The sequence below is a fragment of the Dromiciops gliroides genome, chromosome 2, assembly GCF_019393635.1.
Source record: "Dromiciops gliroides isolate mDroGli1 chromosome 2, mDroGli1.pri, whole genome shotgun sequence".
NCBI classification, from domain to species: domain Eukaryota; kingdom Metazoa; phylum Chordata; class Mammalia; order Microbiotheria; family Microbiotheriidae; genus Dromiciops; species Dromiciops gliroides.
The window spans coordinates 121366193-121383716 of NC_057862.1; the positions used below are offsets into that span (position 1 = coordinate 121366193).

At 42.7% G+C, this 17524-nt stretch overlaps 1 protein-coding gene across 1 annotated transcript in view; it reads right to left on the reverse strand.

The window, feature by feature from the left end:
• Nucleotides 1-316: 316 nt before the first annotated feature.
• PRC1 (protein regulator of cytokinesis 1) overlaps nt 317-17524 on the reverse strand; it is a 30134-nt gene continuing 12926 nt past the window's right edge. The window contains 10 exon segments of the mRNA XM_043979998.1: nt 317-1559; nt 3366-3408; nt 3731-3907; nt 4882-4992; nt 7140-7250; nt 7470-7616; nt 8926-9021; nt 9380-9516; nt 16350-16497; nt 17314-17463. Coding sequence (XP_043835933.1) covers nt 1531-1559; nt 3366-3408; nt 3731-3907; nt 4882-4992; nt 7140-7250; nt 7470-7616; nt 8926-9021; nt 9380-9516; nt 16350-16497; nt 17314-17463 — 1149 coding nt within the window. The 3' untranslated portion in view covers nt 317-1530.

Consider the following 17524-nt stretch of genomic DNA (forward strand, 5'->3'; position numbering starts at 1 on the left):
CAGCAGCACAGTACAGTAGAGAGGGACTGGTGTTCAAATCACAGCTTTACCCCTGCAAGAAGTAGTCATTTAAACAGGTAGTCATTGTGAGTAGCAGACATGTCACCTTGGAGCTGGATTCTCTAAGCCTTAGTTTTCTTACATACAAAAGGAGGGAGCTGAACCAGATAATCTTAAAGGTTCCTTCCTAGCTGTAAATCTAGAATTCTGTGCATTGGTTATAATACATTTGCCTGGAGAATCCTTCCCTTGAAATGTATCCTGCGAAGTGACTAGATGTACAGAACAAATCCAAACACAAACTTTTGAGAACCATTTAATGTGATGACCATAGCAGCATGTGCTTAGGCGTACAAGTTGAAGAAATACCCACAGTTAGAGAATAAACAGTGCTTTGGGGAGAGCCAGAGTAATAAAGTACATAAGCATGATTCTTAAGCATTATGAACAGTAACCAGGGCAGCTCCCTTAACACGAGAAATAGAGTTCCAGATTTTCTTGTACAATCAGTAACCAATTTTGTAACTACCCCTCAACCTCAGTCTTGCTCTTACTGCACAAGAGGAAGATGGACATGGATAAGGACACTGGATTCAGACAAGAATGACAGCTGAGTAGAAGGGACAACACACACACACACACACACACACAGACTCACTTGAAAGCAATGCTCGGAGGCTTAACTCTGGGAGGGGAAAGAGACATAACAACCAACATAACCAAAGACAACATAAATAGAGGTGGGAGGGAGGGAAAGGGCAAGTTCTCTTCCTTGCAGGGATTTAGCCTAATCTACCTAGTCAGTTCTTTGGTAGTAATTTCTGTTTTCCTTATGAACTATCTCAATTTCAAATAAAGAAGCGGATTATATCTACCGTAATTCTAGTCAGTTAGTAAGTAGGCTACCCTAAGTAGTATTGAAGGGGATAGCCCTTTGAGGGAGAGAACAAACCTAAAGTAAGGGGTTAATTCATTAAAAATTACCAAAATGAAAAAGTTTTAATTATGAGTCTATGAGCCAAAATTACACTATGAAAAGGAGGGATTTGACCAGCCATCTTCTATTCCACTAAAGGAACAAAAATGATGCCCATAAACTCATTTAAGTGAGTCAAGGAACAGGGTAAAAAAAAACAACTATAGGTCTTTTAGAATATTCAGATTTACACTTTGAGCTATTTACATTAAACTAGGTTTACTTTATTTAGAGTCAATGAGGACGAATTACTGATTAAAACTAAGTCCCTAGGACCAACTGGACGTATAAAAGGCTTGTGCACTGTGGCTGTAACCTTTTATCAGTCCCTGAGCTTTGGATCCAGTCATTGGTTTAAACATCTCCTTGATTGAGAATAAGCCTGCAATGAAAGATACATACATATATATATATATATATAGATATAGATATATACACAAGCCACCCCCAGTGTCTTTACGTCCAGTGTTGGCACAGGGAAGCCACAGCGGGGAGGATGCTGAGGGCCTTCTCAGGACTGGATATTGGTAGAATTGAGGACTCGAGAAGGGACGTCAGATCTGGAAGCCTTTGAAAGTTCTCGCTGTTGGAAGAGAAAAGGAATCAGGAAAGCTGAGGGTGGGGGTGGGAAGCCCAGGAAGTTGTCAGTTCAGTGAGGAACTCCTCTTTTTCCCTCCCTTCCAGCACAGCAGCTCTGGGAAGTCCCAATAGCAGGAGACAGTTAAGCTTCACATAATGGCAAGCAGGGGGGATGATGTTGCCTTGATTTGGATATGGGTGAGATTTTAGTCATCAGTCCCACCAAAAGTTGTGTTAAGGATGTGAGTCAGGGGGCTTTGTGCATTCAGTTAGTCAAAGGAAATGCTCAGGTACACATACACATCCCCCAATCACACTGGACTGGGAAAGATCTAATTCTGTGGAATGGAAATGCCAAAATGTCCAGAGCTTTTGGGCTCCAAGGTAAAGAGCTAGTGCCCAGGGAAGCAAAAAGGGCGGAAGGACTGGCCCTTGATCTCTCTACAGATCATGGGCCAGACATATCTACCAATCCCTAGGGCTGAAAGCCCTGTGACCTGCTGATGATTTGATCTCATGCTGGAGCACATGGTATGAAAAGGTCAAAGGTAAAGGCCAAGTTATAGGAAGATGTTAATGGATGTTAGATTGAAACAAGCAGTACTAGAGTTGGGAAGACAAAAGCTGTGGCAGAGGCTCCTGAGAAATCCCTTCCTGGATTTCCTAGGCATAGGAATACTGGGGCCCGTAGGGATTAAACTTCTTCACTAAATCTCACCTGGACTAGACTGATTATCCGATCCTCAATTATCAGATCACTGCTAAAATGCTCCTCCTTTGGTAGATGGAGCCACCACCCATGGAATATGCTGCTGCTGAAAAACTCAACCCACCAGCCCACATTTCAATGACCAAAAAGGCAACAACAATGCCAAACTGTGACCAAATTCCTAAACTATGGTATCATGCAGGACGTTTGCCTCCTGCTGTCGCTGCAGCAAAGGGCATCAAATGACAACATCATCTGGTCCCTCCCAGATCTGAATTTTAAATCTCCACAGGGGCCTGGGTAGCCTTATATCAAACAGGGAGGTACTGAAGGAATAACAGCCGCTGAAATTATGTACATTTGCAAGGTGCTTTACATGTGTGACCTCATTGTTAGATTAAAGGTGTTAATGGCTACTGTTAGGTGTTAAACAAGGATGAGAATATCAAACCATGATATAGGGTTCTTGAACCGGTATGGTGCTTTGATCAGCATGCAGTGCTAGTCTGGAAAATCTCGGCCCTTCAATGCCTCAAATATCCAAGCAGCTTCATGCAGCAGAAACAGGGAAAGCAGACAAGTAAGCATTAGCTAACTTAGAATAAATGGAAATGAAGCAGTCTAGTGTGACAGGGGTTAGTGAGGCATATACTCCATGAAATAATCAGCACACAGGCCAAAAGGAACTAAATACTGGAAGCACACAGTCAGGGTTCCGTCCCCTTACTCCCACAACAGGGATTAGGTCACCTAATGTTGTTCTTTGCTAGCACATGCTCAAACCAGGGTAGGTGGGTTAAGCTTTCCAAGTCAGAAACCTGCCATTTTAAGAAACCTGCCCAGGTTTAATGGAGCTGGGAATGTAAGTCATAGCAAGTTTTCATAATAAGATGATCCAGTATTTGAGAACTCAAGAAACCTGATACTCCTAAGTTAAAAACTCCATCTGGTAGGTTGCCTTCCTGCTCCCCTTTACCAAAGGATTCTTTGGTAAATGTGGCCGAGCCCACTAGTTAGTAAAAAGTTTTTCTTAGATGGTAATGAAGCAGATGGGTATTAGGTAGGTTTGAAGGAAGAAGGAACATGCAAGGACATACAGACCTGAGAACCCAACAGATGAGCAGTCAAAGAGGGAAGGGTCCTTCTACAGAATAAAGAATTGAGACAGTTACCAAGAACTCCACCAAGAGAACACTAAGGTGGTCACTGCATGAATGGTAGAGTTTAGGGGAATTTCCTCTTGCAGCTAAGGAATAGTTTGTCTCAGACAGAAAGATTCGATTTAGGTGCTCAATCATCATAGTTTCCCTCCTGCACAGGACTTCCCGCTAAGGCAAGAAAGGCTTCTTAGCCCCCAAAGCTGACCCTGTGATATCTAATACCCTGTGCTCCCCCTAGTAATTTCCCCATTCCACCCTGACTGTGTGCTCCCCAGGGATTGGTAGATTTTAGAAAAGGAAAATTACCGCAAACTCAGAATAGGTGCTGGCAACAGAATTAACGGTGAGGTTACGCTGGAGAGGGGCCGAGTAGGGACACCCACCAGTCAGGATGCTGCCACTCAACTCAATATTCTCTTTGTTGTGCCCCTGTCTGCCCAGAGGGGCTGTCTTTTGCCCCAAACGGGTAGGAGTCTTGGATGGCTGGCCAAAGTAAGTAGAAGGAAAGAAAGAAAGAAAAAAAAGAAAGGTAAATCATTCTTCACACAAACTATTAATGTTACAATGTCTAAAGTCGCCAACAAAGTTCAAGAGGAAGGTCATGGGTTCTGGATACTGTGTTCTTGTCCTAACGTACTTCAATGATCTATGGTTTCATTAGTGTAGGTTCTCCCTTCCACTGATTCAGATTGCAGCCCTTCTATAATTTATTGGATGTCCTTTGAGAATTAGCAGAAAATGCATAACCCTGTGGCCAACCTAGTGATGACCCTCTTGGGACTTAGCTAGGTGAGCCCCAGAGGTGACAGAGAGATCCTCATGCAGCCTAACCAGAAACTTTTCTAGTTTGGTAGGACAGGCCAGACCTTGCATTCCTCTAGCCCAAGCCTTTGAGAACCCAAGGCCACTGGAGGAGGATACTAGTGCTAAAATGTTCTTGAAGGCCTTTGGTATTTATTCAGAATATGAGTGCTAAATGCTTTACTGAGCACACTTGCATCTGAAATGTGCTTTGCAGAGCACTCAGCAAATGTTTTTGCCAAGCACTCTTTCACCCCGCTATCCCCCTTGAAAGCTCTTTTCTGGGAGTGGAAAGGACCCCAAGCTAGACACCACTCCTGGAACATGGAAGCACAGTCTCTGTTCCCAGCATCAATGATCTAGTGGGGTGCTACCTGAGAGTGGGCCCCCAGATCCAATGGAGACCACCCCCAAACCCTTATCATCCGCATAAGCCAATCAGATCACCATCCTTCTTTGATTATTATCACTTAATATTACTATAAAGGTCTAGTTTGGCCTAACCACACTTTATCAATTTCTTGATCCAGATTGAAAACAATTAATTGCTCCAAGATCACTGGCAGGAGCCATTATTTTGACAACTAGAATAATACAGAACAAAGTGGATGAATTGGTTAATTCATTAATAGTGAATGTGCATCAAACAAACTGACCTTGCCTCCAGCAGGTGGAAGGCGGGACCCTGGGGAATGGTAGACAGTCCCACCGAAGACAGAGCGGATGGTGCTATTGGGAGTGGCAGTGGAGACTGTGGTGGAATTAAGCTGAAGGGGAAGAGCAGGGAAGTTAGTGGCATGCTCTAGGGAAGCAATGTGTTAACATCCTCAAACATCTCTGGACATCAATCACCTCTCTACAGGAGAGCAAGCAAGGGAAGGAGATACCAAAACAAAGACGACCATGCCAGATGAAGCATCTTCCATGTCCAGTGACAGGAACATAGCTCAGGGACCCATGGAATTCTACAAGGCCTAATGTTTTAGCTGGGGTTACTGTAACTTTCAAGTTATGACTAAGAAGTGAGGGAGAACAATTTTGATACAAATCTGGGAAAATAATTCACTTTTCAAGGTAACAGTGTAGCAAAATACATAAAACTCACCGACCCTTAGTATATTAATCATTAACTATGAATACACATTTATTAAAATAAATCTGGAAAAAGCCCACTAGTTGAAATGAACATCATTCAGTAGTGAAGATATAGCAAAGTCCACATAAAGGGAAGCAAGCCCAGATACTCCTATACTATTCCTGCCATCACCTACTGTGTTACTAAAATTGGCTGCTACCACAGCCTAGACTATGGTGTAGCATCACTGGCCAGGAAGATTAACATAAGCAGAGCCTGAGTGCGACTTGGATTGGTGACAATGTATCATTTCACAGCAACTAGAAGTTTTGAGAAAATTATTCATTTGTATATGTAAGTGTAAAAATAATGCAATGATCTGACAGTTTCCTGGGGCTCCCTGTCTTTCCCAGCCTGCTTCCCAGAAACCCACAAAACACAGAGCCCTCTGGCAAAGAAGATGCCTTCTCCAGGGACTTGTCAATGCCTATAACCTCTGAGGGAGGACCAGTCTCTGTCACGGACTAGATGAGAAAAGTGGGCAAATGAGTAGCCGAGTATTTCCCCTCATCTCTAAGTATTTATTACGTGGCTCTGAAGTGCCAGGCATTGTTTTAGGTTGCCAGGAACAAAAAATACAAGGAATTTTCCCAGAGCCAAGACTTTGGGAATCTCAAGGCTAAAATTATAAATACAGAACCCCTTTGATACATGAAAAGCACTACTAGCTAAAGAAAATTTAAGTCTGATTATTTTGGTAAGAGTAGTATACCAGTTCCCATAAGATACTAAAAGAAAATGAGTAATTCCTCTATCAAAGTCTGGTAGATCCCTAATGAAAGAAAGATGGACAAAAATGCACAAGACATGAAGGTCAGCTTCTATGGAGAAAAGCCACGCAAATGCAAGCAGGAACTGGGCCATTTATACTCAAGTTAATTCTGAGTCCAGATGATAGATAAAAAGTCACCTCACCGAGGACCATGGGGTACTAATGAAAACTGAGAAAAATTAGGGAAGTTGTAAAAATGGACTGTTTGCTGAAAATGGTTCCCTGAACATGGCTGCAGCCATGAAAAAGGCTAACACTGATACCAAAACCCTTAGCGGCAAACATTTACTAATAACTGCCTTGCCTTCAGAGAGGTCAACCCTCTCAATTAGGAGGGTTGGTAAATACTGTTAAAGGATGCTTTTAATCGTGACTCTAAATTTGGAACTATCAGAATTTGGTGAGAAACGTTTGTCCTTTGACTTCATTTTTCAAAAGGAACAAAAGTCTATAAAGCCTTTCTCCTTCTCTAGAAGAGAGGCAGCAACAATAACAATGGCTAGCATATCTATAGTAGGAGTGCCTTACAAATATCATCTTACTTGATCCTCCCAACAACCCTGGAAAGCAGGTGCTATGACTACCCCCATTCAACAGAAGAGGAAACTGAGGCTAAGGGGAGTTAAGTGACTTGCTCAGGGTCTCATATGTCACTTCAGGTTTCTGATGCCAGGTCCAATGATTTAACCACTGTGCCACCTTGATACCTCTCCTATAGTGTTACATCTCAATTCATTTAATTGGAATCCTCTTTAATAACTCTAGTTCTATCTAGTGACTTTCACTTGCTGTTAACTTAAAAGTTCCCGATTTCAGCTCCCCAAAGGCCATCTTTCCCACAGCCTCAGTTCCCACGCCTCATCAGCTGCCATCTCAGACTCAAGTCTAGGAATACACCTGACGAAGGAGAGGAACAGAATTACATCCTGGCTCCTGGGAACAAAGACGGCACCTTCATATTCCCCCCAAACCCCTCCATGCGCCTGCAGAAAGCAGCCTCACTTTACCTTTCGGACTTTGCCTGGTGTGTTGGGGCCCAGCACCCGCCGCTTGCTGGGCGTCCTGGGTGTACTGCCATAGAGCATCTCGGTTTCTGTTTGCTGGGTCTTCTTGAGCTGCTGCAAGAAGAGTCACAAAAGCAAGTGGTCAGGCACCACTGTGCCAGTACAGGGACAGGCAGGAAGGGAGGCAAGCAGCCGCAAGTCAGAAACAATCCTGTGTCTCCACACCATGTCACTTGTCTGCTAAGCACCTCTGTATGTCCACAAAGAGGGGAAACAAGGGTGGGCACCCGCCCTCAGACAGCCATCCTCTTCCCTTCCTTGATTCCAACTTACTCTCTCCTGCTTTGCTTTCTCTTTCTCCAAACGATGCATTTCCCACTGCTCCATCACATACTCCATGAATTTCTGCCCATTCACCACAAAGGCCTTTGAATGCTCTTGTTCCCACAGTTCAATCCTCGCCTTCAACTCTTCTTCCAGCTGGGGCCATAAAGACAGACACTAGTATTACTAGCAAACCTCTTTCCCATAATTAAGACCCCAGTGACTTTAGTCTCCTACTTCTGTTCCAGGGGAGCAGACAGAATCAAAAGGAAGGCAATGTGCCTGCGCAGTGGGAAGATCACAGCTACCCAAAGTCAGCTCCATCCCTTATCGCGTGGGACCTTAGGGGAAACAATTAACTTTCTGGGACCTCAGTTTCCTCATCTGTCACAGGAGTTGGACAAGGTAATCTCTAAGGTCCCCTCCAGCTTATGATCAAGGACCTCCAGGAGCCAAATCACAAAAAACATGATTCAGGATTGGGAGGAACATGACCCACAGCCTTCTCCTCTTCCACGGTTCCTGTTTGGGTGGTACATGGTGACCCAGGAAGCCTCAAGCTCTCTCAAGTTGGCCTCTATCAAACAAACATCAGCTGAGGTTGGGGTTGCTTCCAGGAAAGTGGAAAAATAACAGAGCAACTTTCTCTTTGCCAGGGAAAAGGTTATTTAGTAAACTCCAAATTTTGTACTTGGGACAAGTTAGTTCCAAAGGAACAAAACTTTAAAAAGGCAAACATCACTATACATCAAGTTTTCCACCAGGTTGGGTAATTTCAGTTAGAATTTTTGAATTTGATCATTAAAAAACATTGAGGGACAGCTAGGTGGTGCAGTGGATAGAGCACCGGCCCTGGATTCAGGAGGACCCGAGTTCAAATCTGGCCTCAGACACTTAACACTTACTAGCTGTGTGACCCTGGGTAAGTCACTTAACCCCAATTGCCTCACAAATAAAACAAAACAAAAACACCACACACACACACACACACACACACACACACACACAAAACGTTGGGGGGGGGGCAGCTAGGTGGCACAGTGGATAAAGCACCAGCCCTGGATTCAGAAGGACCCGAGTTCAAATCTGATCCTCAGACACTTAGCCCTCATTGCCCCGCAAACAACAACCACAACAACCAAAAAAAATCAATGTCTGCATTCTGCAGGGTCTGCACCTACTCAGAGGCATTTGCATGAAGTGAATTAATTCTTTTTTTTTTTTAAGTGAGGCAATTGGGGGGTTTAAGTGACTTGCCCAAGGTCACACAGCTAGTAAGTGTTAAGTGTCTGAGGACGGATTTGAACTCAGGTCCTCCCGAATCCAGGGCCGGTGCTCTATCCACTGCGTCACCTGGCTGCCCCGAATTAATTCTTAAGATGAAAAAAATCCCAAGTGGCCAGTTTTCTGTAATGAGGAACATCCTCTGAGGTATTCACGGGGAGGTCAAAGAAGCGATACATACCTTCGGGAGAGTTTTTTGGAGCTTGGCTCTTTGCTTCTCTTCCTTGAGGAGGTTTCCACCTCTGTTTGTAAATCGGCTTGGATCTGAAGCTTTTCTCTGAGGACAAAAGACTTCAGTTAGAACTCATGGTCAGCTAAGAGATGCCAGCATGCAAGTCATTATTTCTTGGAAGTCTTTTAATCCTACAAAACTCTTTCTTCAGGAGACAGAAAATAAAGGATCAGTGAGGTTCCTTCTCTCTATGAAAGCCATGCTGGGAGGAAAGAAATTAAAAGTAGGCCCAACTCAAGCAGAGCCTCCCACGAGTGTAGAAGACAGCGAGAAGTGGTGGGTGGCAGTTAGGAGGCCTCATAGCCAGGCCAGGTTCAGAAGCCTACTGTGCCCCAGTGGAAGAGGGCAAACTCACAGTTCTGTTCAGGGCTGTGTATGACACTCACAAAACCAAGAAAAGTACCTCAAACTCTAAGAAAAGCCTCCAGCTGTCTTCCCACTTCTGAACACCTTCAAACAGTTCTTTGTGAGTCTCGTAGTAATGCTTCAGCTGCACTAGTTCCGAGTCATGGAGCTGGAGTAGGGTCTCTGTATAATCCTCTGCAAAGGGAGATGGGAGGGTCCAAATAGCATTAAAATAAAGTCACTCTTTCTGAAAATAACTGGGGCCTTTCCATTCATCCCATGCTGAGTAAAGCCCATTTCTTAATTTGCTGGCATCTGGCTTCTCTCTAATCAAACCCAACAGCTTTTATTCATCACTTCAAATTAGTCAATAGGCATATTCTATGGGTCTACTATGTGCCCAGGTACTGTTGTGTACCGGGGCTACAAAAAAAAAAAAAAAAAGTCAAACAACCTCTAGTTCTATCAGAGGAGAAAGACATGAATAAACACAAAGTGAACACCAGGGAATTGGGGAGGGAGGGCAGGCACCAGTGGCTGGGGAGGATCAAGAAAAGCTCTATGCAGAAGGAGGTGTAGACAGAAGGGGCTTTTAAGAGGCAGAGGTAAGACAGTGACTTCCTGGCACAGGGAGAGCCAAATGCAAGCACATGAAGATAGGAGATGGAGTATAATGTGTGAGGAAGAAAGAGGCCAGTTTGGCCGGCAAGAGAGAAGTCAAGGATAATACTCTGAGATGGCAACCCTGGGAAATGCAGAGAACAGTGGTACTTTTGACAGAAATAAGATGATGCGGAGGAAAGATGAGCTGTTTGGGGTATGTTGAGTTTGAGAAGTCTTTGGGTCTTTGGCACATACAGTTTAAAATATCCAAGAGGCAGGTGGTAAAGTAGGACTGAAGTTAAAGAGAGCCTGGAGCTAGATATCTATGGATCAGGGGAGTCACCTGCACAGAAATGATCTTTATACCCATGGGTGCTGATGAGGGCCCAGCACAAAGCTTTGGGGAAGATCCACAGTTGGGGAACGCACACATATAGAAGATGAGACAGTAAAGGAGAGTAATCAGAGAGCTAAGAGGAGAACCAAGAGGGTAACACCACGATGACTTGTGAGCCACAAAGTATCCAGGAACAGAGGGGTAGGCAACAGTGTCAAATTCAGCTAAGGGGTTGAAAAGGATGAGAACTGAAAAAAAGAGACCATTATGCCTGCCAATTAAGAGGTCAGTGGCATGTACAAAAATATTTATAGTTGCTCTTTTTATGCTAGCAAAGATTTGGAAATTTGAGGGGATGCCCATCAGTTGAGGAATGGCTGAACAAGTTGTGGTATTTGAACGTAATAGAACACTATTGTGCTAAGAAATGATAAGCAGATGGATTTCAGAAAAACCTGGAAAGACTTACATGAATTGATGCTGAGTGAAATGAGCAGAACCAAGAGAACACTGTACACAGTATCAGCAGCACTGTGTAATGATCAGCTGTGATAGATTTAGCTCTTTTCAGCAATATAATGATCCAAGACAATGTCAAAAGACTTATTTATGCTGGAAAATGCTCTCCACATTCAGAAAAAGAACTATGGAATCTGAATGCAGATTGAAGAATACTATTTTCACTTTAGTTGTTGCTTTTTGTTATTGTTCTTGTTTATTTTTTTTTTGCAGTTTTCCCCCTTTTGTTCTGATTAATGTGTAAATATGTTTAACATGATTGCAATGTATAACCTATATAAAATTGCTTACTGGCTTCAGGAAGGAGGGAGAGAAGGGAGGGGTGGAGAAAAATTTGCAATTTGAAACAATATCTTTACATGTAATTGAGAAAAATTATAATAAATGAATTTTTTTAAAAAGAGAGAGATCGGTGGCAATTTTGGAGACAGCAGTGATCTCCTGAGTGATGAGGCCAGAAGCCAGACTGCAAAGGGCTGAAGAGCCTGTAGGAGAGAAGCATCAGAGGTAGCAAGCCTGAGCCAGAGGAAGAAGAGCCCTGAGAAGACAGCCTGAGGGGCTGGAGACTTGGGCTTGTCTACAGGAAATGGTAAGGGAGCCAAGAGATGGGGAGAGGTTGAAAATTGACTAGCTCCTCAGAGGCCTACACAATCTTCCTGATTCATAGTTACTATCCAGAAACCAGAGGGCAAGACCAAGCCCAATATGTCATGAGGGAACAAACTAATGGGATTTTTTTCCTCCAGCCTTAACAAATAATTAATTGTATAAAATACTGAATAGAAGTTTTACAAGAAAATTAGAAGAACATGGAACATATTACTTATGAGACTTATGGATAGGCAAAAAAATTGTAAATCAACAGAGAGAAAGCCAAGTTAGGTGTAAAATGTATAATTTAGATTACATTAAATTAAAAGGGTTTTTGTACAAATAAAATAAATGTAGCCAAGATCAGAAGGAAAGCAGAAAATCTAAGGAAAAAATTTTATAGACAGTTTATCAAAATAAAGGTCTCATATTAAAAATATATAAAGAACTTTTTAAAATGTATAAGAACACAAGTCATTCCCCAATTGATAAATGGTCAAAAGATATGAACAGGCAATTTTCCAAAGAAGAAATCAAAACAGTTTATAGTCATATGAAAAAATGCTCTAAATCGTTATTGATTGGAGAAATGCAAATTAAAACAATCTTGAAATAATCATTTTACACCTACCAGATTGACTAAAATGATCGAAGAAGCGGAAAAACTGAAATACTATTTCACTGTTGGTATTATTGTGAACTAATACAACTCTCTTGTTTTTTGTGGGGTTTTTTTTTGGGGGGTGGGGCAGGCAATGGGGGTTAAGTGACTTACCCAGGGTCACACAGCTAGTAAGTGTCGAGTGTCTGAGGCTGGATTTGAACTCAGGTACTCCTGAATCCAGGGCTGGTGCTTTAACCACTGCGCCATCTAGCTGTCCCCCCCCCCCCCCGCCCTTTTAAAAATCTAACTCTTTTGGAGAACAATCTGAAATTATGCCCAAACTACCGAACCCTTTGACCCAGCAATATCACTACTAAGTCTATTTCCAAAGATAATTCAGGAAAAAAGGCAAAGAACCTATGTGTTCTAAAATGTTTATAGCACCTCTCTTTGTGTGGAAATTACAGGATGCCCATCAACTGGGGAATGGCTGAACAAGGTCTGGTATATGATAGTGATGGAATACTACTGCGCTATAAGAAATGATGAGCTCAATGATCTTAGAAAAACATAAAAAGGATTGCATGAAATGGAAAGAAATGAGCAAATCCAAGAGAATAGCAGATACGTTAACAGCAATATTGTTTTAAGAACAACTTTGAGTAAGTTATTTTGATTATTAAATACCCAAATTAACTATAAAGGACGTATGAAGACACTATCTGCATCCAGAGAAACTGACAAATAGAATTTTACACACACACACACACACACACACACACACACACACACCCCCACCCTTATTTCTGTTTAATGGTAACCAACTCTTATTTTCTCTTTTCTTTCTTTTTTGTGGGGCAATGAGGGTTAAGTGACTTGTCACATAGCTAATAAGTGTCAAGTGTCTGAAGTCAGATTTAAACTCAGGTCCTCCTAAATCCAGTGCCAGTGCTTTATTCACTGCACCACCTAGTTGCCCCTAATGTAACCATCTCTAAAGAAGGATGGAGTGACTGTAAAAAAAAAAAATACATAATTTTGTTGCATATTTGAAAGGAACAGCAAGTTGTGTTTAGTAGATTTGCACTTTTACGTACAATCATCTTTGGGGGACATCTTTTTTGTGTGTGTGAGGCAATTGGGGTTAAGTGACTTGCCCAGGGTCACACAGCTAGTAAGTGTCAAGTGTTTGAGGCCGAATTTGAATTCAGGTCCTCCTGACTCCAGGGCTGGTGCTCTATCTACTGCGCCATCTAGCTACCCCTACAATCATCTTTTATTGTACTGTTATGGAAATGCTTGTTTTATTCCATAAACATATATTAACGTAAAAAGAAAAAGAAAAAAAAAACATTGTTCAATACAAAAAATAAAATTATTAGCTAGAAAATGTGGCCAATTCTCTTTCTCGTTCTTCGTAGAAATTATTCTTAACTATATTCTTTCTTCATGACTCTAAGCACACTCCTTCCTTCCCAGAAGATGATTTGGCCTTCTGTTTCATAAAGGAGATTCAGGTCACTTGACAATCTTCAACTCCTTTTTGGTATCTTCTCTCCATCTCAGAGGAGATATATATCCCTGCTCCTTGTTATGAGTAATCCCTCTAACTTTAGCCTTGATGTCAATGATTCCTACACCTTCTTTAGGATCTTGTTCTAACCCTTCTCTGCTTTGCTCCCTCGGGGGTACGCTTCCTCACCAGCCCCCACGACCCCCTTTCAGCCCTTGCCAATCTGGCTTCTAGTTCCCGCCCTCAACTGAACCCATTCTTTTCTTACTCAGGCCTCATCTCCCTTGACATCTCAGTTGTTGGCCACGTCTTCTCTTGGGATTCTCTCTCTTCTCAGCTTTAGGGGCTTCCTTCTGTGCTTTCTTGGTTCTTCCTTTCCCTCTAAATACTCATTTGCTGCTGCCAGTTCCTCAGTCTCTGAAGAAGGTGCTGCCCAAAGCTGTCTTTGGGCCTTCCTTTCCAGTCTTGCCCTTAATGTCTATGGCTTCAGCAGTCACTCCCAGATCTCTATCTTCAGCTCTGACTTCTCTTCTGAGGCCTAGACCTGTGGCTTTAATGGCCTACACCTACTCCAGAATGGTCAACTAACTTCATCTCAACATGTCCAAATTTGAACTTACTTTCTCCTCCTTCCTTTGGCTTCACCTTTTCTACGAGTGGTACCACCATTTGCCCCATCTCCCATGTTTGAAACCTTAGGGTTTACAGTCTCTCACCATTATATTTAGTTAGCAAAAACCTGTTGTTGAAAGCTCCTTGTGTCACACCTCTGTCATCTGTTCCCTCTTGCTGTCACCTTAGTACAAATTGCATTCTTAAAATACCTGGATCACAGTAGCCTCCAAACCAGGTTCAACAAATGTTTCTCAAGCACCTACTATGTGCAAGGAACGTGACTACTACCACCACCATGAAAGCAGAATAGAGACCCAGAATCAGAGGCAATCAGGATACACGAGTCCCTACAAACATATAACTGGCTGCATGAAGGAGGCAAGTCCTCCAGCCCCAGACAAATTCTTTGAGACTAAGGTGGCTGAAATGTTCCAGTCCACAAAGCTCCCCAAAATGAATGAAATAATAAATAAGCTCAGGACCTGCCTCACTTTCCACCCTGGCCCCCAACCCCTAAACTGTGCAGTTTTTGTTTGTGAAGGTTGTTTTGTGGGGGTTTTTTTGGGGGGAGGAGGGGGCACAGCCGGAATATAAACAAAGACGTAAACACAAAGCAATTTCCAATCACTAGCACAAACACAAGTGAAGGCCTCGGGGGTAGAGGTGGCACCTAATCTGTGCCTTCCAGGAAGGAAGGGGCCCTAAGAAGGGGGATGAGGACAGAGTACATGATACACACAGCAAACACCATACACAAAGGCAGAGATGATGGAAGGCTGGAAACAAGAAAAAGCTGATCCGAATGGCTGTTTAGAGTGAAAGAGGTTGAAGTGACTGCATAAGTAGGTGGGGACCAGATGGTAAAGTCTTCACACTGCTAACAGATTTCAATTTTCCTCACATCCCAATCTGGTTATTACATCACAACTCTGAATCCTTCACAATGACTCTGTTACCTACTACTTGGCCTGCATTTAAAGGCTCTCTACAGCCTGCTACCACTCCACATTTCCAGCCTCATCATTCTACTTTCTCTATGTTCCAGCCCAATTGGATTAGTGCCCTGGCTTATTCCCTATGCCTATTATTTCCTAGAAACTCCCTCTATTAGGAAAATCTTGGCCATTTCTTAAAAGCCCAATTAAATGTCACTTTTTCCAGAAAAATCTTTATCTTTTTTTTTTTTTAAGTGAGGCAATTGGGGTTAAGTGACTTGCCCAGGGTCACACAGCTAGTAAGTGTCAAGTGTCTGAGGCCAGATTTGAACTCAGGTACTCCTGACTCCAGGGCTGGTGCTCTATCCACTGCGCCACCTAGCTGCCCCAAAAAATCTATCTTTATAGTGGAGATAAAACAGGGGAGCTTTACTCCATCTCAGACCTCACCAAGCACTATGTACTTATGTACACACATATGTATATATACTGTATATGTATATATGTGTGTGTACATACACATGTACACATGTATAAATAAGTTATGTGTGTCACATTCTCCCTACTAGACTATAAGTTTTATAAGTGCAGATGCTATGTCTTATTTAAACTCTATTTGTATTTTTAATATTCTTGAAACCCTTTAGAAAATACTCTTTGTTATGTAGAATGGCTTTCTGACAAGGGAAGACTTAAAAAAAAATCTATCAATAAAAAAGAAGTGGGGGGCAGCTAGGTGGCAATGGATAGAGCACTGGGCCTGGATCAGGAGTACCTGAGTTCAAATCCGGCCTCAGACACTTAACACTCACTAGCTGTGTGACCCTAGGCAAGTCACTTACCTCCAATTGCCTCACTAAAAAAAAAACCAAAAAACAAAAAAGAAGTGACCGTGAGCTAGTCTATGGGTATGGAACATTTCATAAAGTCATATTTTTTGATGTACTGAACAGGTTTTTGTTTTTTTAGCAGGGCAATGAGGGTTAAGTAACTTGCCCAGGGTCACACAGCTAGTAAGTATCAAGTGTCTGAGGCCGGATTTGAACTCAGGTACTCCTGAATCCAGGGCCGGTGCTTTACCACTCGTACTGAACAGTTTTGCAGATTTTTTTCTCTTCTTTTTCTTTAAAAAGTTGTCATATAGGATGGCTCTCTGGGAGAGGAAGATAGGGAGATTCAGGCAGTATCAAAATATATCAAATTTTTTAAAAAAAAAGATTAATGCTTTTTGGAGGGTAGGCCTGGTTTGTAAAAATACCAAGCACTCAAGTTTCTTGGGTGTATCTACAAAATTATGTGCCCCATACCAACCATCAAAATAGGGGGCAAAGGCTTGTCTCTGCTCCTGGCTGTAGAAACACTTTTCCCAATACAGAGCTAGCTCCACACGGATTGCTTCAATCACTTTCTTCATGTTTTGTATCTTCAGTTCCTCCAACCGGTCCACTTCTGATTGCAGCTGCAAAAGGGAGAAATACCAGAAAGCGTTTACCTTTTTAAGTTAGAGAACAATAGGGCTGCTCCTTCACTTGTGACTACCCAGCTTTCCCCAGGCAACTCCCAATGTACTTAGGAGTCTCAGCTTCGATACAAGTAGTAACTGGCACATGCCAGAGCTTCTGCCCAAGCTGCCAGCTTCCCAAGAGGTGTCATCAGGCACATGAACAGGGAGGACCACCAGAACGGAAGGTCAGTCTGGCATTCAAAGGAATCAACTCTGATGGTTTCCATTAGGGAAGGCATGAAGGAAGTGCCCTAAATCTTGTAAATGGTATTAAGGAATTATAGATGTGTCTATAATAGCTTTCACAGTAGTTGAGTTTTTATATTCTAGCAGTGTATTTCAAACCAGCAGGCCATGGAGGTATGCTTACCTTCTCCTGTGAAAGTGAAATGCAAGTTATATGGGTTGGAAAACCTATAACGAGCACATGTTCTCCCCCCCTCAACCCAACCCAACATTATTCCCTGAAAAAGCAGCTCATACAGTCCTTTCTCTTGTGCCCTGACACACCAGCTGGAAACCGATCATAACTTTGCACATCACTTTTTGTTTTTTGTTTGTTTGGGGTTTTTTTTGGTGAGGCAATTGGGGTTAGGGGACTTGCCCAGGGTCACACAGCTAGTAAGTGTTAAGTGTCTGAGGCTGGATTTGAATTCAGGTCCTCCTGAATCTAGGGCTGGTGCTTTATCCACTGCGCCACCTAGTTGCCCCCTTGCACATCACTTTTAAAAGGGTGTCAGCTCCCCCTTCCTCCCATTAAGGTCTTCTTACCGCCTTCCTTATCTTGGCCTTTGACCCAGTCATGAACATGGCCATGGTTTCTCTCTCCTCAAAGGGTATTTGTAACCTGTCCCAGAGCTCTCTGATTCGGGATCGCAGCCCCTCACACACAGCTTCATTCTGAGCTTTCCGCATTTCCAGCTAAAGCAGAAAAAGCCAACAATTATACAAAGCAAGGCCACCCAAGTTTTGCACCTTCCCA